The sequence below is a fragment of the Medicago sativa genome, chromosome 8 (genome assembly GCF_051527215.1).
Source record: "Medicago sativa cultivar Bolivia chromosome 8, Bolivia_mono, whole genome shotgun sequence".
Lineage (NCBI taxonomy): Eukaryota > Viridiplantae > Streptophyta > Magnoliopsida > Fabales > Fabaceae > Medicago > Medicago sativa.
In genome coordinates, this window is record NC_140756.1 from 37,804,244 (window position 1) to 37,830,619 (window position 26,376).

At 33.2% G+C, this 26,376-nt stretch overlaps 2 protein-coding genes and 2 pseudogenes across 3 annotated transcripts; 2 read left to right on the forward strand and 2 right to left on the reverse strand.

Annotated features, from left to right (window-relative positions):
• Positions 1 to 2,507: 2,507 nt before the first annotated feature.
• LOC146898926 (uncharacterized) lies at positions 2,508 to 5,002 on the forward strand. The gene is made up of 5 exons (XM_085737460.1): positions 2,508 to 2,751; positions 2,845 to 3,052; positions 3,156 to 3,236; positions 3,736 to 4,140; positions 4,238 to 5,002. The coding sequence occupies exons 1-4, from the start codon at positions 2,635 to 2,637 to the stop codon at positions 3,750 to 3,752; spliced, it is 423 nt and encodes a 140-aa protein (XP_085593586.1). The 5' UTR covers positions 2,508 to 2,634; the 3' UTR covers positions 3,753 to 4,140; positions 4,238 to 5,002.
• On the reverse strand, positions 3,874 to 6,724 carry LOC146898927 (uncharacterized; annotated as a pseudogene).
• Positions 6,725 to 7,479: 755 nt separating this feature from the next.
• LOC146898928 (G-type lectin S-receptor-like serine/threonine-protein kinase At1g67520) lies at positions 7,480 to 26,293 on the reverse strand (annotated as a pseudogene).
• Positions 15,438 to 17,539, forward strand: LOC146898929 (uncharacterized). 2 transcript variants are annotated; one of them, XM_085735225.1, is made up of 4 exons: positions 15,438 to 16,076; positions 16,156 to 16,426; positions 16,520 to 16,837; positions 17,352 to 17,539. In XM_085735225.1, exons 2-4 carry the CDS (start codon positions 16,334 to 16,336, stop codon positions 17,421 to 17,423), a joined length of 483 nt encoding a protein of 160 aa, XP_085591351.1. In that variant the 5' UTR covers positions 15,438 to 16,076; positions 16,156 to 16,333; the 3' UTR covers positions 17,424 to 17,539. The 2 variants fall into 2 exon arrangements, with proteins under 2 accessions (XP_085591351.1, XP_085591352.1); XM_085735226.1 differs by having other exon boundaries at positions 17,359 to 17,498.
• Positions 26,294 to 26,376: the final 83 nt, after the last annotated feature.

Below are 26,376 nucleotides of genomic sequence, written 5' to 3' on the forward strand. Positions count from 1 at the left end.
GTCATTCGGTTGACCACCGCGTCACTTCTTTAAATTGCGTAGGTGATTTGGGATTGAGGTGATTGCTTTTCTTTGATAATTGAAGGCTAGGATGGATGCTTCCTCGTTTTATTTTTCGCTTAGAGTCTAGATGGACTCTGATGTAGTAGTGTCGGTCTTGAGACCTTTTTATTTTGATACAGTTTGGTTGTTTATGTTATTTATATGATGAGGATAATTATATCATGGTGATGAACTTATGTGGAGTGATACATGGCGTGTTGATATTTATTCTATGTTGTTGAGAACATTTATGTTGATGATTTTCCGCTATGAGTATTTTGAAAAACAAATTATGTATGTTTTTGACAAAAATGTAGACGTAGCATCTAAACACTTGAATTATTGAATTTATTGCAACAAACATTTATAGTGTTACAACAAACATTTATAATTAGAGATAATAGATAATAGAAAATTATTGGGTTATAAAAGAATAATAGCACTTAGTTTTAATCACACAAAAAATACAACTCATATATTTATTTCAGAAAATATAGATTAATTGATTATTACTTTTTCTACTTTTTTTTATTGAGTGTGGCCAAATAGAGTGTTCAAATCATTATGTTTAGTCGAGCTATCAAAATCGACTATGAGATATGGGTTGAGCCTCCAACCCAGATAAAATATTGGGTTATGGCCTTAAAATTCCAATTTGAATTTTTATAGGCTTTTTAGTGCATCCCTAAGTAGCATGTTATAACATAGGGATAGCTACTACATGTCATGGGTAACTCGTTGGCCCAAAAAATGCTAAAATACATTTGTAGCACCAAATTTTTGTATTTCTCTAGCCACACAAATATTTTATTTGATTGATTAAATTACAAGTATATTCAATTCATATATACTTAAAGGAAGAAAATAGGTCAAGCTTCTATGAATTATAAAACTTGGAAAGACCGTAGCTTTGAAATGGAAAATGGTAAATTTGAATGAGGCTGTGTCGCTCCAAATTATTATGATTTTAAATTTTCTCTTGTGTTTTTTTTAATTAATCCATCCATAATGAAATATAAACAAAAAGCGTAGTTGAAAAGTTGATGTACATGGATTAAATTTTTAATCACTCGTTGAATTTTCAACTAACACTTATGTTTATACTTTATTATGGAGAAGGTATATTTTTCGGATAAATATAAAATATTGGTTATAAGAAATTTAGTGAAACTTTTTTATAATTTTGTAAAAAATATAAATAAAAGTCCACTTGTTTAGCCTGTGACTGGTATATGACCAGGCTTTTGTTGTATTTTTAGAATTCGTATTTATGAAAGTTTTACCATGTACCCTTAAGGTGATACCTTTACCCCCACAAATGATATACCATTTCAATTTTATCCCATTCTCATTTGATTTCACCACCACTACTCATATCATAAGACTTAAGTTGAACTTTGCAGAATTGAATTAGTGGTCACGCTGCTGTCTCCCTCTTCCAACTCCATTCCTACACAACACCTAATTCCACCTCTCTTCCATCTGATTCCTCATTTCAATCTTTTGGTTCTCCTATTTTACTTCTCTCATTTCACCACCAAATCTTTTAATATTTCTTATTAGTCCAGAAACTTGTACATATGCATCTTGCCTATACTATAAGTGGTATTAGTATCCGAGGGATTGTTTGGCGAGATAGAGGAGTTGTTGGCGGCTGGCAGTTTGGATCTCTTTCCTTTCAATTTGCTGTTCGGTAAGCTATCCAGCTGGGAGGCGTGTCTTTTCTGGTTCTCTTGCTGCTGCTATTTTTCGGTCTTTTAGTTTGGCAGTTTTGGTGTTGTTTTTGCGGTTTTGATTTGTTTGAGCGTGGCTTGTTGCTGCCTTTGGGTAGGGTGATTTATACATCTGCTACGTCCGTTGTACTGCCATTTCACTAGTTTTTTTTTTCTTTTTCTGTTTTCTTTCGCATCAGCTTTCTCGTCTTGAGAGAGAGGTTTGGGAGCTTGAATAATATTTGGCAGTTCAAGAAAAAAAAAACTTTGATATAGTCTGAGTTGTGTGACAACAACAACCCTGCATAGAGGAACCAAACTTGGTGCTTTAGTAACCAGCGGGTCCTGCAAATAAAATATTAAGATTAAATATGAAAATAAATGAACTAGAAAAGATATGTATGCATAGAGGTTTTTTTTTTTGACAAAAATTTATGCATAGAGGATAACAATTGTTTACAAAAGTTTAAATTATTGAGCATGAGGGAAGGGGAAAAATTGTCTGAACACTAATAAAAAAGTAGTGCTCATAAGAATTTTTTAATTTTTTTTTTGAGAAAATTGTTAGAAATTTTGATGAACATTCTATAATGTTTTAAAAAAATGTAAAGAATTAAGGCAGGTCCATTTAGCCCGTGGCCCGTATAGGGTTATATAGTTTTTCTTAGGTCCATATCTAAATAGAACTTTTTAGCCCAGCCTTATAAAGTCTAATGTGTGTTAGGGCCAGCCCTAAATAGGTTGGGTAAGGTAACCCGTCTTGACACCTATATATATTATAGATTGATAGATAGGTTTTGATAACCTTTCTGCTAGCAGCAGCCGCAGCTACCCACAAACACTTTGTTCCTCTCCTTCCACAACATCTAATCACTTTCTCATGATCAATCTTAGAAGCTTATGGGAAGAAAGAAGATTACTTGTTATATACACTATCATCCCAAAACAAAATAACCAAACACTTCAACATGTGAGCCTGGAATTTAACTGCAGAAAGGTATGCAGTATTTTGAGTTGTTCATTAGATCTGATTTAGCTTTCCTCTTCTCTATAGTTCTAATTTCTGCTAAACTGTAATTCTTTGATGTAGCTTCATTGTAGAGATCTGATGCTATTCCTCGATCTTGATGATTTTAATTTCTTGTCGTCATCTACAATCTCCTTTCTTTGGAGGATTATTGGTGACGGCATCGATCTAGTTTTCTATTTCAACTTCAACTCGAGTGTGATTTCTTTGATTAAAAAAGTGATAAATTCCGACAGAATGGGCTGTTCAAAAGGACAGATCCATAATAATGGTACTCAACAATCTACTTTAGATTATCATTTTATGTTTAGGGTTAAATTATCGAATTCTAAGTTGAATATTTTCATATTTATTGATGTTGATCATGTTTGTAGACATTCAATGCATCTGCTGTATTAGAGAAAACGTAGATGCACATTGGATTCAAGCCCAATCAATTCAAGCAGGCGAATCAGGTACACCATCTTAGTACAATTTAATTTTGTTTTCCAATGGGATGATTCAATATATCTTAACATAAACGGCTTGATTTATTCTTGAGATATTGCAATCTCTTTCATTGTGTTAAATGTACGTTTAAAGAATGAAATGTCTAGAAATTGATGCATTTGTCAATCATGCAACAAGTTAAATGCTTGTTTGATTTTCCCCTACTTTAAATCTTGTCTAATAACAAATTTATTTACAAATATGAAAATCATATAAACAAGAGAAACAAAATTGAAACAAGAGAACCGAATTTGAGAATTATAAATATGTTTCATTGAAGTATCAAATGATTTTGTTGAATGATTCTTGAAATTTCAATGTGGTTATTTTTTTAACTTTTTTTTAACTGCTAACACTTTATTCAAAACACAGCCCCATCCACTCAAGATGAGCAGGAAAGGGACATTCTCACCTTTGTTGATTCCACTAATGAAACGTGCTAAGTTGTTACGTTTATCTGGGCAGATGATCAGCGATTGTGAAGGATCAGAAGCATAAAGAGGTGTCATCATGTTATTATTCCCGTCATCATCTTCCCGATTCTTTAGGTAGTCCACATCTCCAACATATTCTGCTATTATTGTCAAAGCTTCTATGGGTTCATCAGCTTCTACAATAAACCTGCAAAAGAAGAAATTTATTGTCAAAATTAGAGTGAAAACAGGGAAAAAGTTGATGCCAGTTTTTGTGGCATAAGCACTTACCCTTCCAGCGGATCATAAACAACCATGAGGGGTGGACATTCTCCTCTTTCCATCATACGTGTGCACAAGTTTAGAGACTCGTTGCCTTCTTTTGATAATACCTGAAAAAAGATATACAGGCAGGCATCAAATCTAAATGCATATAACAACAATGGTTATATCTCATGTAAGTATCAAATGATTTTGTTGAATGCTTCCTGAAATTTAAATGTGGTTATTTTTTTAAATTTTTTCTAACTGCTAAAACTTTATTTAAAACACAGCCCAATCCACTCAAGATGTGGAAGGCAGTGAAGAGATGGTGATAGGCACTGATGTTTATACAATGAAAATGAAATCATCACTCAGAAGAACTTTCAGGCTACTCTCTTGATGGTTGTCGTGAGTTTTTACCCGCTGGAGCCGAAGGTACCACCGATTTTTTAAAATGTGCTGCCTGTGAATGTCACAGAAACTTCTATTGTATTGTACATGCAACTACTCTTGTCATGCCTTCAAGGGAGGATTTTGTAGAATATATGATTATGTTAGAAATGTTGAGCCTATCAATGGTGATGGTCGTGATGGTGCTGGAGAAGGACGTTGAACTCGAATAAGAGGTTTAGGACAAAGTTCACCCATGAGCAAAGGCAGAAGATGTGTGATTTAATTTGCTATGAAATCAGGTTGGAAGATAAAAAGAATGATTAGAATGTTGTTGAGGAGTTTTGTAGCGAGATAGCGGTGAAGCGTTGTGTTTTTAAGGTTTTGATGTATAACAATGAGCATACCCATGGAAAAAAGTAGATGATGATGATGATGACGATGGTTATGACGATGATAATGATGATGATGATGATGATGAAGAAGATGATGATGATGATAATAATAATATGTATGTTTATGAATTCTTGTAACAATTTGTAATCTAATTTATTTCATTAGCTGTGAGGAGTAGTGAAGCTAAATTTTAGTGCTTATGGGATTGATTTTTTTTCATTTATTTTTACCTAGGAAAACATTGAACTATCATTCTACTGTCATTTATACTTTTTTTTTTTGAAACGGCAAACATTATTAACCCGACCTTTTGCAAGGTGCAATAAGGCGGAGAAAGAAAAGGACTACAAGATGCCGCCTATAAGCGTTACATCACCAGGCAAAAACAAACCACCAACAACCAACCATAAAAGAAACGGAAGAAAAACACCAAAGACTAAACACCACACAACCCCAAAAGATGGCAAAAGATATGATTCTGAAATCTAATATGGACCATCAAAATTCAGTGCCATATCCGTGCCTCAAAACAGGCTACCTGTAACCCCAAAAAACCTCCCAAAACCACTGCTGGGACTGGCGCAGATAGCAGCACCAGCTGCTGGACCTGTGCAGACAGCAGGACAGCAAAGCTGCCCAGGTGAGACCAACACTGCTGGGATGGGAAAACAGCAGCACAGCAGCAGCCAATTAGCGCAGGCGGCAGAGCCGTGGACACCGACTCCACTCATAAAACATACAAGCCGGAGTAGTAGTTCTACTGAGTAACCACCTCCACGACATCACTTTCACCTCCTCCACTAGCTCATCCCACGTAGCAATCTCATTATTGAAAATACGACCATTCCTCGCTTTCCACAAAACCCAAATCACCACCTCCCAAATCATCCTCAAACCCTTTCACATCTTCTTATGTAGCGTACCCCCGCTCCAACACTCCCAATGGATGAACAAATTTGGCGGCATTATAAAATTCAAATCGAGCCACAACATCAAGTTAAGCCAAACATTCCTTGCGAGATCACAATGAAGGAAAAGATGCTCGGTATCTTCGGCCACCCCTTCACACCAAACACAATTATTACCAATCTCTGTCGGTAAGCAATTACGTTTCACCAAATTGACCCGTGTCGGGATCCTGTCCAAAAGCGCCTTCGAAACAAAAGCACTAACCTTTGAAGGAGCTCCCGTCTTCCAAATTTGACGAAACAACCTCCTCTCCCCTTCCGGACGGGCACCAACCAGAATCTCTCTCCCTTCCAATTTCAAATATATCGACTTAACCGAATAAACAAAGTCCTCCTCCAACTTCCACCGCCACCTATCCTCCTTAATACTTGACACAAAACCATTCAAATCATCCAACAACTCCAACACAAGATTTTCTTCCCAAACAAACAAATTCCGACGCCAATCACAATGATTACCAAATCAGCTGAGACGTTTAACTTCCAGCCATATCTCTGATCTCCTGTCCGATCAATATAATATTCTTAGCCGAGTCAAGTATATATCCCCTTAACTGTTGCACCGTGCATTGGTTGGAGCGGATCTAAATCCTGTGTATCCTTGAGATTGTGCAGAAGGGAGAGGTCATAGATAGTTCATAGCATTGGTCAAAATATATTTCCCATTAAATGAAGCTGGCAAATGATTTAAATAACGTCACAGCATTCACAACATTTACTAAGGTTATCTTATCATCCATTTCCAGAACAACTATTTGACCCTTTGAAGACTCGTGCTTCTATACTAGAACAAGTGATTATAGAATAAAGCATAAAGCAGTGCCGTATTCTTTTGATTAGAAAAATGAATGCCAAAGAATGACAGATTGTCGTCCCATTCCCACATGCAACCACCATATTTAATAATCCAAAAATTCAATGCAGATTAATCTTCCCACATTTGAAGCATTGATTCTTTGACTTAAATCTGGGTTGTAGTTCAAAGGGGAAACCTTGTGTTGGTGGACTAGTATTTCTATCCATGTTTACTAGTACTTTGATAATGAATGTATAATTGTCTATCTACTGTCTTTGATGTTCCCTATATATTATCGAACTTTTTTGAAAGATTAAAATCTAATGATACTTGGTTATGCATTAATTCGTTCAAATGTGGCATCCTCCAAAGGGCAAAACTTTTTCTATAAATCTTCCTAGTATTTGCAAAAACTTAGGAAAATCACAGGCAACATAATTCAAATTCCATCTAGTGTGTAGACTCTTTTACTTGTACTGTTATCGACGCTCAACTTTAAGTGGTTGAACATGTAGGCGTTAAATTATCCGAGCGGAAACACACGCCAGAATCATTTCAAATGATCAGCAATTCAAGCAAATCCTCGACGAACTGAAAGGTCGATTTTCTCACCAGAATGTCGACACAACACAAGAGAAGGGAGAAGCAAATCAAACACAATATTTGATCATCTCAAGTTCTCAACAAGTATTTTCCCTCTTACAATCTATACATTTATTTTGATTCACCTATTGCATATCATTGAGGAAATTACTTCCATGTTTAAATAATATGATAATCTTAATCATAATCCTATAGTATCATTATTTCCTTAAAACATAACAAACTTAGTTATATGTCAAATATAATCAATGTCTTCCCAACGGCTCAATGCTGGAGAAGAAAAAACGAATAAAACATGAGTGCTATCACATCATGCATTGGCACACACACAAGGGAAAAGTTTATTTAGTAAATTTAATAATTTCTTCCCTGCATCTAACTATAATGATTGTACATGTGAATGAGAGTTTTCTTGTATGGAACCCACACCAACTTCTTCGCAATACGTTTCTTCCTCAAAAACTCTTGTTCCACCATAGTATATATGCTGGTTTCTTAGGCAAAACATCGATCGAATTTAATTTTGTTAGATAGCATTGCTATAACATTGGACATGGTGGGGTGATCATCAGCATTTTCTTCTACGGATAATAACCCAGCATGAACAAATCTTAGCACCTCATCCTCAGAAATCGTCTCATTTAGTAATGGATCCACCAACTGGAGTACTACGCCTTCTTTCCATAGCTCCCATGCCTGTGAAATCAATGATTATTTTTCATGTCAAAGCCCAAACAACATGCATAATATTCATAAAGGCAGTAGAGAACAAAATGATCACGTACATGTCCAGCTAGATTAAGTGGTATGTCTTCACAGTACATGCTATTGCATTTTTTACCACTAATAATTTCGAGGAGCAGGACTCCAAAGCTGTACACATCGGACTTTGTCGTAAAAACTCCTTCCATTGCATACTCTGGTGACATGTAACCACTGTATAAAACAAAAAATAATCATGATATTATAAAACAGATTCAGTTTACACAATTCTTAATAGAATTTACAAGCAAAAAATAACAAGAGAAACTCACTATGTCCCTATTATCCTGTTGGTATTTGCTTCTGTTTCTTTTTTTGTAAACATTCTTGCCACACCAAAATCAGAAATTTTAGGGTTCATATTTTCATCTAGGAGAATATTACTAGCTTTCAAATCTCTGTGAATAATTCTGAGTCTTGAGTATTTGTGAAGATAAAGTAATCCTTGAGCAATTCCTTCTATTATATTAAAGCGTTTGTTCCAATTCAGCAGTTTTCTTCTAGTGGAATCTTCTCAAGATAAACGAAAGAAAATGCCATCAGAAAAGTATCATAATAAATATTAAACAACCATTATTTATGAGATATTCAACATAGTTAAAATTACTATTATCTTTTAGCTCTCGACATAACAAAACTTATATTACTCTTCTAAATTTTGATTCTCTGTTAATGAACCATTCATGTCCTCCACTTTCTGAAACTTATGAATGGAGAGTTGTTTTGTTCAGAGACACATGCGCACACGTCAATACACAACCTTAATGAGATTGTAGCAATTAATATATCTCACCAAATAAAAAGAAGTCCAAGCTTTTGTTGGGAATATACTCATAGATCAACATTCTCTCTTGTTCATGAATGCAATGACCGATTAGTTGAACAAGATTTGTATGCTAAAGCTTACAAATGAGTGTTAATTCATTTCTAAACTCAGTCATTCCTTGTCCAAATGTTTTAGAAAGTTTCTTCACAGCTACTTCCGACCCTGAAGGTAGAATTCCCTATATTGAATATTAAATCATTGTTAAAATACCGATGACTGAATAATCTCAACTATTTCATCGTGCAATTATTTTATCTCTCCAAAATAAAAAAAAGGGTCACCTTAAAAACAGGTCCAAAGCCACCCTGTCCTAGCTTGTTTTCATGAGAAAAGCCATAATTATTGATGAATAGCTAAACATTTTTAAGTCATCTCTGCTGCATAAATCACCTTCTAGATCTTGAATCTCCATCTGAATTCTCATTCGTTTCTTCTCTGTTTAAATCAAGGTGAAAAATGAAATCTTAAGGTATACTGCTATATAATAGTATTGAAAATATTCTCTAAGAAAGAAGTACTTACCTTGAAGCAGATATTTTAATTTCCTTAAGGCTCGAAACAGAATGGAAAGACCAATAATGAGTAGAACAGTCCCCATTCCAACGGAAATCCATATCCACTTATTGTTATTGTTACCATCCTTGGATAACTTAATTTCTGTAAATTATGTGTGTCAATACTCAGATCACACAACTTTTATTTATAGTGGTGTTACAATAAATACATTGAATGCCTAATGAATTAGCATAAACCTAACATGTTCAATACTCTAGGACTATAAACAAACAATCTAAGAAGTTGTAAAAATAAATGAATATCTACATATTTACTTAATTCTAACAGATACTAAAACAAGGAATTGATTTTATTTATTCTCAATGAATTACTTTTTTTGTTCCTCGTCTTACTACGATTAGGAAGAATGTTGGAATAAAAAGAGGGCCGCAGTTGTAGCTAATTTTCAAAACCATTCCCTATTTGATTTCTCTACTACTACTACGGTTGGGACTAGGCTGGATTTTGCAAGGCCTAAGCCTAACCTGGATTAATAAGATTAAGTTCTAGCTTGATTTCTAACATGAACTTATAGAGAATCTAACTTTATATGACATTCTATTTAAATGCTAGCTCTAGTTGATATAAATTCCTTTTAGTCGTGACACTGCCACAGATAGTTTCATAACATCAAAAATTATAATCTCCTTTTTAGTCGTGACACTGCCAACCTTGAAGGGGGTGTAAAGAATCGAGAAGAATCATGAAGTAATGCATCAAATCATGACAAGTCAAACAAACCATTAGAAAATAATATGTTAATTTGAATGCATTGCCTTAATACATGGAATAAAATCAAATAATATCCATAAAGGAAAATAAGGTTTGTTTCCTTAGCTATGTATTTCCGTTGGTTTGGTCAAAACCAAGTAATACTCATTTAGAGTCTTAATGTCATTCCCATATTTGGACAATGACTGATAGAATTTGTTATAAAGCATCTGTTGCTATTGTATAACAAGATAACACAGAACAATACACAAAGGGGTGAAGCACGTTCAAGAGCTGCCAATAATCCTTTAGCTACATTAATTTTGATATCAGTCTTTTTTTCAATTTCATTACTCACTCACAATATTATCTGCCACTGCTATCCCTAATCCTTTTAGAACTTATTACCTTCACGTTTTCTTCCATTCCACCAAATACAGACAAAATCTGCCAGATGAGTGAGCCCTTGGTATGTTTAACTACACACAGGTATGCGTTAGATCTAATTCCACTTTCCTCAACATTTCTTTTTTGCATGTATTCATTTTAATTTGTAATCTGTGTTCTTCTAATTTCTGCTAAAATTGTTGCAGCTTCTTTGCAGAGATCGGATGCTATTCTTTGATAATGATTTCAATTTCTTGTGGTCCTCCTTAAACCCCTTTTTATTGTACTTTAATCATGAAATTGTTATATTTTTTATCTCAACATCGAGTGTGATTTCTTTGATTAAGAAAGTGAGAAATTCGTACATAATGGGCTGTTCAAAAGGGCAGATCCAAAAATACGGTACTAGAAAATCTAGTTTAGATTTTCATTTTTGTTTAGGGTTAAATCATTGAATTCTACATTGAATATTTTCATATTTATTGATGTTTATCATGTGTGTAGACATTCAAGGCATCTGCTGTTTAAGAGAAAACCTAGATACACATTGGGTTCAAGCCCAATCAATTCAAGCAGGCGAAGCAGGTACGCAATCTTATTACAATTTAATTTTGTTTTCCAATGGGATGAGTGAATATATCGTAACATACACGGCTTGATTTATTCTTGAGATATTGCAATCTCTTTATTTGTGTTAAATGGACGTTTAAAGAATGAGATATCTTGAAATTGATGCATTTGTCAATCATGCAACAAGATAAAAGCTTTTGTGATTTTCCCCTACTTAAAATCTTGTCTAATAACAAATTCATTTACAAATTTGAAACAAGAGAAACAAATTTGAGAGTTTTAAATATGTTTCATTGAAGTATATATTAAATGGTTTTGTTGAATGCTTTATTAAGTTTCTTGCATTCAGGATGTGTAATATTTTAAATATATTTCATGGAAGTATCAAATGATTTTGTTGAATGCTTCTTGAAATTTAAATGTGTTTTTTTTTATATATTTTTTTTAACTGCTAACACTTTATTCAAAACACAGCCCTATCCACTCATGATGAGCAGGAAAGGGACATTCTCACCTTTGTTGATTTCACTAATGAAACGTGCTAAGTTGCTACGTTTATATGGGCAGATGATCAGTGACTGTGAAGGATCAGAAGCATAAAGAAGTGTCATGATGTTATTATTCCCCTCATCATCTTCCCGATTCTTTACGTAGTCCACATCTCCAACATATTCTGCTATTATTGTCAAAGCTTCTATGGGTTCATCAGCTTCTACAGTAAACCGGCAAAAGAAGAATTTTAATGTCAGCATTAGAGTGCAAAATAGGAAAAAGTTGATGCCAGTTTTTGTTGCATAAGTGCTTACCCTTCCAGCGGATCATAAACAACCATGAGGGGTGGACATTCTCCTCTTTCCATTATACGTGTGCACACGTTTAGAGACTTTGTGCCTTCTTTTGATAATACCTGAGAAAAAGATATATAGACAGGCATCAAATCTAAATGCATACAACAACAATGGTTATAAATATCTGTGCTCTGATAATCTGATTAATTATTGTGCATAAAACAACCAAGTTGATCTAAATCATGCCAAATAGTGCAGTTGCAAAAATTCCAAACTAGTTTCTAGACAAATATTTGAGCTATCAATGGTGATGGTCGTGATGGTGCTGGAGAAAGGACATCGAAATCGAATAAGAGGTTTTGGACAAAGTTTACCCATGAGCAAAGGAAGAAGATGTTGGATCTTGTTATGACATTAGGTTGGAAGATTAAAAAGAATGATGAGAATGTTGTTGAGGAGTTTTGTAATGAGATAGCGGTGAAGCCTCGTGTTTTTAAGGGTTGGATGTATAAGAAAAGGCATACTGATGGAAAAAAGTAGATGATGATGATGATGATGTATGTTTATGAGTTCTTGTAACAATTTGTAATTAAATAATTTTTTCTATGTTTAATTCAAAAGTATGCTTAATTCTATTCTACCGAAAAAAAAATGCTTAATTCTGAAATGTTTGATGGAAGAAGGATAGTTTCTCCATAGCATCAATTTTTTCATGCTCTTACATTTTCTGAATTTTAATGTCTTTTTATTATTTGTCTAAGTTTGTCTTTGACTCTTTTATTTATAATAACTATAAAGTGGAAATATTTTTATCTTTTCCAACTGCCTGAAAGAAAGTCGGGGAATTGTTCTGTAATTGGTTCAAATGGCAAAAAATCATCCTGATTCATTTAAAATGTTGCTAGAAAAATGCTAACTAAACAAGTTTGGTCCTTCTAACACATCTGATTAACCAACAAAGTTTATTTGGTGATTTGACACGGTGTGTGACACATAGTTTAGTGTTAAGGACCATTTTGATGCTTTTTATTGTAGGTATAAACCCAACATTCTTAACACGTCATCTGATACTAGAAACCATTTCGAAATATCACGTTCCTTTTGTATCTCTGGCGTAACACCTCCTTCCAATCTTTTATGCAAAAATTTAGGCTTTGTGAATTACTTTAATCTCCATAGTTTAATCTAAAAAATTTAGTATAATTTTCTCATTTTATATGGAGAAGACCCCTCGTCAAAAACAACATATTGCTATGTTTGTTTGCTTAGTTTCTTCTCCTTAGTTTGTTTGCTTGAAACATCATCTCGGTATGTCTTCCGATTACATGAGTTTGTTTGTTTTGCTTTTCAAATAGATTTAAATTACATTTATGCTAAAAAATGAATAGGTTGAAGAAGATTGATCTGAATAATTGAAATGTTTGGCTCAAGGTGTATGAAGATATAGAGGTAAACTATGGAAAATAAGCCCTCATATTTCTTGGCATCTTCATAACTCATAATTAACACACAGAGAGTAAACAACTTTGATATAGTGTGACAACAACAATTATGCTTTTACAAATGAACCACCAATTCCGAAACCTACTTGTAAGCAGTAGACATATTTTTTCTACAAAAAACTTATATTCAATCATCTGAGTATGGCATCAAATCGAAGTCCACAACTGCATCTATACAAGGTCTCTCTTCAATCCAAACAACATCGGAATAAATAAAAATTGCATGTTTTGCTAAATAGATATTGAAAGTGGAAGCTACAACCATTTTTATCAACACACGTTAGCAGCATAAGTCTACTTTAAATCTCAATGAAGAGTCCTATTTTATAGAATTGATATTCACAAATACTTACTAATTAGAAGATAGCAAAATGAATATTATTGGATAATACCACAACTACTACTCAGCATACTTCAACAAACAACTTAACTGCTTAGAATTACAGCTGAGTTAAAAACAAAAGAGACAAGAAGTAATAAGGAGCAGGTCATGATGAATAATTGAGTACACTAAAGATATGGAGGAGGCAAGGTACATGGCCTACAAACAAAATCGATGGAGAGGCATTTAATTGTTGAACTTCTCTATGTAATTGAGTTGTTTGGGATACAAGTTACCAAAATCTAAGTGGCATTTACACTACAAAAAACGCGCTCAATTGCTGCGGTTATTTAAGGGATGTTATAAAAAACCCCCGCAAATTAATAAAAAAAGGGAATAAGAGACAACATATGGCTCTTATTCTACGGCAGTTTAATAACCCCCACAAATTAAAGCCCCTTTTTCCAATTTCACTCTCCCGCGACCTTGTTTTCACATGCCCGCTCCTGATTTTAAATATTTCATTCTTTATTTCCTTTTCCCCTTTTTTTTTCCATCTATATATTATTTCTCCATTTGCTGAATTTGAAGGATTGAAGGAAAACCAGAAGCTTGAAACTAGTCTTGAAGATTTTGGAACTTTGCTGTCAAGTGGAATCTAGAGGTGAGTTCTATCTTCTAGGCTTGAATCCTTTTAGATAGAAATTAAATTTGAAGTTCAGAATTGATGGGTATTGAATTATGATTGAGAAATAAGGTTTTCATGAAAATTTCAATGTCAGGATTAAATAGTCAGAATTATGATTGTATTAAGATGTTTGATTTTTTAAGTCAGAACTATGATTGGATTAAGATATTTGTATTTTTTAAGTTCAGAATTGATAGGTATTGAATTATGATTATGCGTAGCATATATTACAATCTTTTTAAGTCAGAACTAATTAGGCATAAGTTCTATTGTATTAAGATGTTTGTTTTTTTCATGAATACATAGGAAAATTGTTTCTGACTTTGTTATATCTAGTGCATCAATTATAAGATGTAGTGCTGTGTACTTTAAACAAACTTATTTCTACTTCTGATAAGTTTTTTTTTTTGACTTTAAACAATTGTTTCTGACTTATTTCTATCAGGTGTAGTGCATCAATAGGTTTGTAGGGTTGTGCGCATCAATTGTAGTGCTGATAAGTTTGTAGTGCTGTGCGTCAATTGTTTCTGACTTATTTCTATCAGGTGTAGTGTATCAATAAGTTTGTAGTGCATCAATTGTAGTAGGTGTAAAGTACACAGCACTACAATTGTTTAAAGTGTGTACTGCACCTTAAAATTGTAAGTTTTGTTAGGTGTAGTGTTGTGTACTTTATACAAACTTATTTCTACAAGGTTTAAAAAATAAATCAGTTAGTAATTGATGGGTATTGAATTATGATTATGCGTAGCATATATTACAATCTTTTTAAGTCAGAACTAATTGGGCATAAGTTCTTTTGTATTAAGATCTTTGTTTTTTAAACTGAATTTTCCTCTTTCAGCCTACTCCACTTTTTATCACTTTCGCTTCTGTACTGATGCCTAGGCTTTTAGGAGCACACACATAGTACACTCATGCTGTCATGCACATCATTTGATCACTGTCGCTGCAGTAGTTCTTTACATTTGTGCTAGTTGGCTAGTTAGATTTGGTTTGCTTAGTTAGTTATTAGTTTACAGATATATAGAAAAATTATTTACACAGGTTACATTGTTTGTTGCTTAATGGTGAATTGATAATGCTGGCAGCAATGACATAGGATGGAAACCATACCAATTTTGCATTTTGGCCTAGTTTTTATGTCGAGGTTGAATGTAAATAAAGATTCAGTTAGTATATTACAATCTACTAGGTTTCAAAAAAAAAGGTCAGTGATGGAGAAATGAAGACTCTGTGCGAGAGACATTTCATCCGGAAAATCCGATGGAAACAATGCTCAATGATGCGTTTGGTAACTATAGGCAAGATGCTGCTAGTTTAGATGAACCAGACCCGGTAGCCACAGATGAAATATTAAATGAAGGGACGAGGGGTCATTGTAGTGAATTTCGTGAGTTTCTCAATGATGGAAATCAGATATTGCAAGAAGGAAGCAATTTCACAATACTTGAATTCATAGTCAAATTATATCATATAAAGGTCTTGTGTCGATTAAGTGACAAAGCAATGACTATGATATTAGAGTTGCTGAGAGACACATTTCAACAAGCGAAGTTACCTCATTCATTTTACGAGGCAAAGAAAACCATCAAAAAACTCGGTCTTACATATACCAAGATACATGCATGCCCAAAGGACTGTATGTTATATTTGGGAGACGATGAAAAGAATTTGCAAGAATGCAAGTATTGTCGAACATCTCGTTGGAATCCCGAGAAGAAGAGAAAGAAGCAAGCTGCAAAGGTGCTACGTTACTTTCCACTAAAGCCAAGACTGCAGAGATTGTACGCAGCGTTCCTGATGGTGTAGACCGAATTCAATGGGCTCATTTTGTGAACTATCGTTTGAAACCAGAAACACAGGTAAAATTGGATCACTTTGACACATTTATTGCTGTTAATTATATGATTAATAAATGTATTTGTATTTGTTTTTTAATAGGCACGTTGTAAAAAAATGAAGAAAATCGACGCAAGCAAGTGATTGCTCATAGGGGTGGTTCTAAAGCTCTTTCAAGAAAAAGACATGAGATGGTAGTTTTAGTAATTAAATTCATATGTTTTGCTATTTAATACAATTTACTATTTATTCTGACATCTTTCTATTCTAGTTTTTGGAAATGGGACGACAACCAAATCGCGGAGAAGTGTACCTTGAAACCCATCCACCAGATAAAGAGTCATCTACAAATGATGCAGCAATGGCTACAATTGTAAGTTAAATTGGAATAAACTATTGGTTTATGCATGGTTGTATATCTGGTTTATGCATGTTTTTGACTTGGTGATCACTTGCATACTAACAGGAACAAATTCAAACGGGTTTGACCCAAAGCAGTGTTGATGAATCTGAAATTTCTCCGGATGATGTTATCGGAAGAGTGTTTGGGCGTGAGCATTCTGGAAGAGTGCGGTCCATGGGTATGGGAGCAGTTCCTTCTAATACATTTAGAAATAAAGGAGTTCGACTTTCAAAATTGAGTAATATTTCAGCTGCTGCTTCTACATCATCTGATATCGATTGGAAAGCAAAGTTTACAAGCTTGGAATCAGCATGTAAAGCGTACATTATAATGAAAGAAGGAAGGATTCCTGATGAAGTAGCTAGCTTCTTTGGTCCAAATGTAAGTTATGTTATGATCCTTCTTTTTTCCTTTCTTTGACTAAATAATACATCATGTGAACTGATTGAAGGATTTTTTCCTTTCTTTGACTAAATAATACATCATGTGAACTGATTGAAGGATTCCTGATGAAGTAGCTAGCTTCTTTTAGATGATTGCTTAATTGTAATGGTATAAATGGAACTGATTGTTGTATTGTACAATGATGTGTTGAAGAAACTCTTGTTATTTTATTTTTTAATATATGATAATTCTAGAGAAGAGAGTTAATAAGTTCCTGTCGAAAATGATAGATGAAAATAGCATTTTAAGTTTAAATAAATCATTAAAGTTTTGCTTGTTATGAAGTTCTGATGCAATTGTAGGCCAATAACAATTGTTATGCTAGCTTAGTGTTTTTCTTTTGGTTTAGAGCACGATTGAGTGTGGTGTTTGTTTTAATTTTTTTTCCATAATTTTGTGGAAGCTTCGTCAAATATTTTAACTAACGAAGTGTTTTCTTTTTTAATTTCAGTCGACAGATCTTCCAAGTGAGCCTAATTCGCCTTTGAACACAAGAGGATCATGTGGTGGAAGCAACATCTGATGTTTTTTAGATTATATATAATGGTAGAAGAAGAGATACTAACTCTATGTTTTGTTATGATGATATGTATTCCTTTTAGAGGAAGATATATTTTTTTATATATAATGGTAGAACAAGAGATATGCGGGAGCTTCAGTGCACCGGGTTGCCCTTTTTTTTTAATGGTAGAACAAGAGATAATGACTCTATGTTTTGTTATGATGATATATATCCCTTTTAGAGGAAGACATATTTTATGCTATTATTAATTATGTTTTGTATTGCCTCAATTGATATTAGATTATATATGGGTATTTTGGACTACAATATTTAAGTTATTGATGATATTTATTTTTGAATTGAGTGTATTGATAAAATCAAAAAATTAAATCTTACAATACCTTTAAGTTGCAGTTGAAAACAACTTAGATTAATTAGATACAGAAAAAAATGATAAAAAAAATAAAATTATATCATCACTGTATTAGAGGAGGTTAAAAACTCCCACAAAACAAACAAAAAGGAAATAAAAAAAAATTAAAAACAATTTATCTAAGGAGGTTAAAAACTCCCGCAAATAAAACACTTATATTGCGGAGGTTTTTGATATGAATACCAGCGGTCGCGAAAAACCCCCGCAAATAATTTGTGGTATTAGTATAAGCAGGAGTTTTGAAAAATCCCGCAAAACGACTCGCGGATGTTAAAAACCGCCGCAAATTATGCTTAAAACCGCCGCAATTAGGCGCGTTTTTTTTTGTAGTGTTAGAACAAACAGTGGCTGCAACAGTGCATCATAAAGGACTGCCAATTATATTGCTGAATCATTTTGCATTATGGCTATGTTGTGATCAGTTCAGTACTTTGAGTGAGCAATGTTGGGTGAGATGGATGTAGGCCTTGCAGCAGGGAGCTATTTTAATTGTATGTGGGTGTTGTCTTTTGGAATTGGCCAATGCACATGGCTGGTAGAGTTGGGTGAGATACTTTATAGTGTCATCTACTGTGACTATTCTTGATGTAAACCAATATCACATAGCATGTGTTGTGCTTGTGAGCAATAACTATTCATCGCAATCTTATGACACTCCTTAGTCCTTCTTTATGAATGTAATAGAACATAAACTTATCACAAAACAATGCCAGATATTTAACAAGAAAAAGTATGCATCGATGAAATGGTAATGCATTGACTGAAATACTATTAACAACTTGTTGCCAGAAATATTAATTGAAACTTCAAAACATTGATCAACTCAAATTTGTCCACATATTAAAATGGCTAGTAAGAATATATAACTTCAGCTCAAAATTTCCACAGCTAAGAAATATTAAAGCCGAAAGAAGACAGCCAGACAAGCTTTATCACAATTCTTTATCCAGAAAAGTTTTTATCTACCATCGGTACAAAATTGAAAGTTTTAAAATGAACATCCGAAATAGCATGGAAAGATTAAACCGAAATTTTTAATGCCGAAAGAAGACAGCCAGAAAAGCTTTATCACAATCTTTATATTTATTCTGATTCACATCTTGCATACATTGTCTAATTTGCTTGCATGTCTAAATAGTATGCTAAATCGTGTTAATCAAAAATCAAAATTCCTGAAATATACATATTTCTTTAAGAAGCTGTAGCAATTAATTTTTCTCACCAAATAAAAAGACACACACAGTAAGGACTCCTCCCTCTCAAAAGGGTACACACTGTTCATTACTCGGTGCTGAAATGCTTGTAGTATCATCACCAAATCAACTGAGACGTTTAACTTCCAGGCATCTCTGATCTCCTGTCTCGATCTATATAATTTTCTTAGCCAAATCAAGTATATATCCCCTTAACTGTTGCACCGTGCATTGGTTGTGGAGAATCTAAATCTTTGTATCCCTGAGATTGTGTAGAAGGGAGAGGCCATATATAGTTCATAGCATTGGTCAAAATATATTTCCCATTACATGAAACTGGCAAATAATTTAAATAACGTCACAAACATTCAATTACGAATAATAAGAAAATTGATTTATAGGGTGGTTTATGTAATTAGTAGGTGGTTAATCAGATTTAAATTTTATTGCTCTCAAAAAAATAGAACGTTTTCTGTATTTGTCTAAGGGAAATTCACAGGAGTTTTTGAGTAGGGCGGAGTAAGTTACCGTTTAGGGTCATAATTCCTCTCAGAATTGTGTCGATGCTTTATCTTGGAGTAGTTAGAAAAACCCTCTACTACAATTATTATTCCATTTTTATTATTATTAATAAAATATTACTATTTATCCCTAGTTATCTATAATTTTCATCATTGTTCCTTATTTTATATTTGGGTGACTATCAGAAGTATTTACTAGTTAGAGATATACATACCTTTGTGATCGATGGTGTTCTTAACTAGAATGTAAAATAAGTAATCACCACTTCCAGTTCCATTATCATACAAGATTTTGAATCCAAAGCAGCTGCAGTTACTCCAGCAGTTAGCTTGGCAATCACTTAGGCTATAACTAGCATTCGTTATATTGTGTAACAATTTATAATCATGATTCCTACGAATAGATAATATCTTTGATTCATCCCACTTTTGGCACCCGTCATAAGCGTTATACCCATTGCATAAATCAGCCCTTGCTATGTTGCTTCCTTTACTGTTTATCAGTTGTCCAGTTTCTAATAGAGTCCATATAGCAAGGTCTTCATCGGGAGTTGTGTATGTGAAGTACTCTTCATCCTCATTAGACACAATTTTGTGCTGAAAATTTTCACCAGATATGTACTCGTGTTGCAAACCGGTTTTGTAAGGATAAGTTAGTCCTCAAATCTCAACAACTCGAATCTATTGTTTTTCATTAGTTGTCCAGTTTTCCAACGAACTTTTTCTCTGTTGTTCTCATTTGCCTGAGTGGACCAGGAGTTGGGACTTAACCGCTAATGCTTGAAACCAAAGACCAATTTTCACCAGTTTTACGATTCACACCTAATTTCATCTCAGGGAGCAAACTATCGGTTGGATAATCAAAACATTGTCATCTGAATATCTTGAAACACAAAATTACCTGTATCGAACAAGGTGGCAGCAATAGTACTATTGTATATAGGTGTAGGTGAAGCATACAAGATTGTTAAAATATGATGCACATTTCTATATATTTCTAGAATACATTCGAGAAAACTAGAATAACATAAGCTAGAATACATTCGAGCTATTTTAATTGTATGTGGGTGTTGTCTTTTGGAATTGACCAATGCACATGGCTGGTAGAATTGGGTGAGATACTATATAGTGTCATCTATTGTGACTATTCTTGATGTGTAAACCAATATCACATAGCATGTGTTGTGCTTGTGAGAAAACTATTCATCGCAATCTTATGACACTCCTTAGTCCTTCTTTATGAAAGAAACAGAAAATAAACTCATCATAAAACATTGCCAGATATTTAACAAACAAAAGTATGCATAGATGAAATGGTTATGCATTGACTGAAACACGATTAACAACTTGTTGCCGAAACTATTAATTGAAAATTGAAAACATTGATCAACTTAAATTTGTCTAGATACTAAAATGGCTAGTAAGAATATATAACTTCAGCGCAAAATTTCCACAGAAAAGAAATATTAAAGCCGAAAGAAGATAGCCAGACAAGCTTTATCACAGTTCTTTATCCAGAAATTTTTGTTACCGGACGTATAAAATAGAAATTTTTAAAATGAACATCCAATAGTAAATTACCGGACGTGTTATTAAGGAAAATTTCATAATTTTAGGGGGTCTTACGAGATCTGAGGGGGCTTTGAAAGAAATTTTCCTTAGGCATAACCAGTACAGGTCACGAGTAGCTCGTTTGGCCCATATAACTACAAATTCGAAAATAAATTTGTAGCACTAAAATTTTGCCTCTCTGTAGCAACACAAATATAAGAAAATTCGATGCATACATACTAAATCGAAGAAAATTGGTCAATTTTCTATGAATTATAAATCTAGGAAAAATTATAGTTTAAAATGGAAGGTGGTGAACTTGAATGAGATTGCGTCACTCCAAAACATTATGATTTATAATTTTCTCTTTTGTTTTTTTAATTACTCCGTCCATAATGAAATATAAGCAACAAAAAAATCTAGTTGAAAAGTTGATGTACATTCAGTAAATTTATAACCACACATTGTCTTTTCAACTACCACTTTTGTCTATATTTTATTCTAGAGGAGGTATATCTTTTCATTAGCTGTTGTTTCATACTTAAATTAATTTCATTGAGGAGTATTCAAACGAATTTTTAGTGCTTATGGATCCTTTTTTTCATTTATTTCTACCTTGGAAAACATTAAACTGTTATGGCATTCAATAGATTTAGTAGCACTTTTTTACTCTGTTATGGTATTCAACAATGCAACAAACTTGAAATTTTCGCAGTTTTAGCAAACATAAATTAGAGCAAATTATTTTGAATTATGAATTTTGATTACGCTTGGCTGAAGTGACTGTACGATATCTGAATCTTGCACAAAGATTAAGTGCATGTTTTTATGATAAAAGTAATGAAACCTTTTCAAAAAATTAAAATCAAATTAGATTTAGTTATGCACAAATTTGTTCAAATGTTGCATCATTAAAAAGAGGACTTTACGGCGAAAGAATAGTCCGCTATCTCATCATCTAGTCATCGAAATTGTACAAGAAGTGTAGAACTTCCCCTCCACTTATCATTCCTCGGAATAGTCCTCCCACCAATTCCTACATGCCTTACCACATCCGAATTGAACCAATTTGACTTTCCACAATCGTGAATAAGCACAAGATCCTACCACCATCGAGAACCATACCACAAGATCCTATCACAATTTTTCCAATAAAATTCAAATTAACTACCATAACATCCCACACACCTAACCCTCTATGTATTACTTTACAAATGAGTCATGATTGAGTTTGATTTGTTAGAGAAAAACAAATGAGTCGTGATTCCCCTACGACACAAGATTCCTCCTCAACATTTCCATAAGTGACTCCCACATTGACATACTCTTCGAATTTTCAGCCACCGGTATCCCTAAGTACTTAAAAGGTAAATTGCATTCACAACAATCCGCCAAATTACAGGCCATACTCATGAACTCTCTTGATACGTTAACCCTAATCAAACAACTTTTGATAAAGTTGACCTTCGAACCAGATGCCATCTCCAACCTTCTTAAAATGCCTTTACAAATAAAGTTATCCACTTTGCTTCGCCTATACAAAGAGTATAACCTGTATATCGAAGATGAGATATCCCCATCCATTCCGATCTAAACTTAACCCCTTGAACATAATTAGATTCATCACACTTATCATCAACCCATTATATCCCTCCGCCACAAGATGAAAAAAAGAAATGAGAGGATCTCCATTCTTTTAATTCTCTTTGAATATTAATTTCCTTGAACTATAGGTCTTTTATTCACCCAAATGGACATATACTACGTCGAAACACACAAGTCATCATCCACACCACCCACTTTCAAAATCAACTTGAAGAATCAAATATTCCCTTTTATACTTTTTTTGCGAAATCTACCGCATCATTTCACTCTTTAAGAAGAAATAAAAGAATTCATCACCCTAGAGAATCTCACCGCCAGCACCTTTGAAACAAGCTTGTAGAAGCTCTGTAACAAAGAAATTGGACGAAAGTCCATCAATTACAAAAGAGAGACGGGTTTTTTTTCCCGTTAAATGCATAGATATATAATTAAAAAATATGAAGGAAAAAAGTCCAATTTTTATGAATTGTAAAACTTATGAAGATTGTAACCACTTGAAGAGGGAAGCTCGTAAATTTGAATAATGTTGTGTCACACCAAAACTTTTACCCTTTTTTTATTTTTCAGTTTTATTTTTTAATTATACCCCTAAACAAATGACAGATACTACCCACACCCCAAATAATCCAAGTTACACCACAAAATTACTAATATACCCTTTAATTAAAATAAGCTATTTTATGTAAACTGAGTTTATATACACTACGTAAACTGAGTTTACACAGTTTATGTAAACTAAGTTTACGTAGTTTATGTAAACTGAGTTTACATAAACCGAGTTTACATAAGTTAAGTAAACTAACGTAAACTAATTTTACACAGTTTATGTAAACTGAGTTTACGTAGTTTATGTAAACTCAATTTACGTAGATTATGTAAACCGAGTTTACATACACTAGGTAAACTGAGTTTACAGTAAGAGTTTACACAGTTTACGTAGTTTATGTAAACTGAGTTTACATACTGAGTTTACGTGTATGTTATTCCTCTTTAGAATATGTACGTAAACTAAATTCACGTGAGACCTATGTAAACTTAAATTACGTTACCCTTATACGTAAAATTAAATCAAACAAATCAACAGACAAACATGAAATTAATAATAACGATAAACATCCATGGTAAAATTAACAACATCGAATAGATCATAGAGCAAACGATAAATAGAAACTCGAAGAAATTTGTGAAATTCACTTACTTGTATGAATCGAGTACGTATCAATGGAAGAAATGTTGATTTAATTGGCGATTTTGGTAGGTATTGATTGCATATCCATGGTGGTTTGTGGGTTAAAAAGGGGTGAGGGTTTAGAATGATAATGGGTTTTTAGAAATTTACATGAAGAGGACAATTTTGGTATTATTGTAAAATTTTAAATAAATTTGGGTGTAACTAGAATTATATGGGGTGAGACTAGAAAGAGTCTAAACAAATTTGTCTTTAATAATTCTAATTGTTCTTGTCATTAAAAAATATAAGAATTTAAGAAAAAAACTATAATAATGCTATATTGTTGGTGTCATTAAAACATATAAGAATTGATATTATATTTTTAATATTGTTTGGTAATTTAAAAAGATAAACATAGTTCATTAAAAAAAAAACGTTCATAATTTACATGCATTATCGCAATAAGAAAAAGGCGTGGAGACAGGCACAAATTGCTTATCTGAACACTAGTAAAAAGTAATGCTCGTAAGAATTATTTAATTTTTTTTTGTTGACAAAATCATAAGAAATTTTGATGAACAATAAATAATATTTTTAAAAAACTAAAATTAAGGAAGATCCATTTAGCCCGTGGCCCGTACAAGATTATGTAGTTTTTCTTAAGTCCATATCTAAATAGAGATTTTTGGCCCAGCCTGATAAAGTCTAATGTCTGTTAGGGCCAGCCCAAAATAGGTTGGGTAAGGTAACCTGTCTTGACACCTATATATGTTAAAGATTGATATATGGGTTTTGATAACCTTCTTGCTAGCAGCAGCCAGCTACCCACAAACACTTTGTTCCTCTCCTTCCACCACATCTAATCACTTTCTCATGATCAATCTTAGAAGCTTATCAGAAAAAAGAAGATTACTTGTTACATTCACTACCATCTCAAAACAAACGAACCAAACACTTCATTATGTGAGCCTGGATTTTAACTACAGAAAGGTATGCAGTATTTTGATTCCTTCATTAGATCTGATTTCGCTATCCTCTTATCTCTAATTCTAGTTTATACTAAACTGTAAATTCTTTGCTGCAGCTTCATTGTATAAATCTAATGCTATTCCTTGATCATGATGATTTTAATTTCTTGTCGTCGTCTACAATCTCCTTTCTTTGGAGGATTATTGGTGACGACACCGTTCTATTTTTCTATTTCAACTTCAACTCGAGTGTGATTTCTTTGATTAAAAAAGTTAGAAATTCTGAAAGAATGGGTTATTCAAAAGGACAGATCCAAAAAAACGGTACTCAAATATCTGCTTTAGATTTTCTTTTTTATTTATGGTTAAATCATGGAATTATATGTTGAATATTTTCTGATTTATTGATGTTGATCATGTGTGTAGACATTCAAGGCATCTGCTGTATAAGAGAGATCCTAGATACACATTGGGTTCAAGCCCAATCAATTCAAGCAGGCGAATCAGGTACACAATCTTAATGCAATTTAATTTTGTTTTCCAATGGGATGATTCAATACATCGTAACATAAATGTCTTGATTTGTTTTTGAGATATTGCAATCTCTTTCTTTGTGTTAAATGGACGTTTAAAGAATGAGATGTCTAGAAATTGATGCATTTGTCAATCATGCAACAAGATAAAAGCTTGTGTTATTTTCCCCTACTTTAAATCTTGTCTACTAACAAATTCATTTACAAATTCGAAACAAGAGAAACAAATTTGAGAATTATAAATATGTTTCATTGACGTATTAAATGGTTTTATTCAATGCTTTATTAAGTTCCTTGCTTTCAAGATGTGTAATATTTTAAATATATTTCATGGAAGTATCAAATGATTTTGTTGAATGCTTCTTGAAATTTAAATGTGGTTATTTTTTATTTGTATTTTAACTGCTAACACTTTATTCAAAACATAGCCCTATCCACTCAAGATGAGCAGGAAAGGGACATTCTCACCTTTGTTGATTCCACTAATGAAACGTGCTATGTTGCTACGTTTATCTTGGCAGATGATCAGCGATTGTGATGGATCAGAAGCATAAAGAAGTATCATCATGCTATTATTCCCTTCATCATCTTCCCGATTCTTTACGTAGTCCACATCTCCAACATATTCTGCTATTATTGTCAAAGCTTCTATGGGTTCATCAGCTTCTACAGTAAACCCACAAAAGAAGAATTTTAATGTCAGGATTAGAGTGCAAAATGGGAAAAAGTTGACGCCAGTTTTTGTTGTATAAGCACTTACCCTTCCAGCGGATCATAAACAACCATGAGGGGTGGACATTCTCCTTTTTCCATCATATGTGTGCACAAGTTTAGAGACTCTGTGCCTTCTTTTGATAATATCTGAGAAAAAGATATACAGACAGGCATCAAATCTAATAACAATGGTTATATACATTTGTGCTCTGATAATCTGATTAAGTATTGTGCATAAAACGACCAAGTTGATCTAAATCATGACAAATAGTGCAGTTTCAAAAA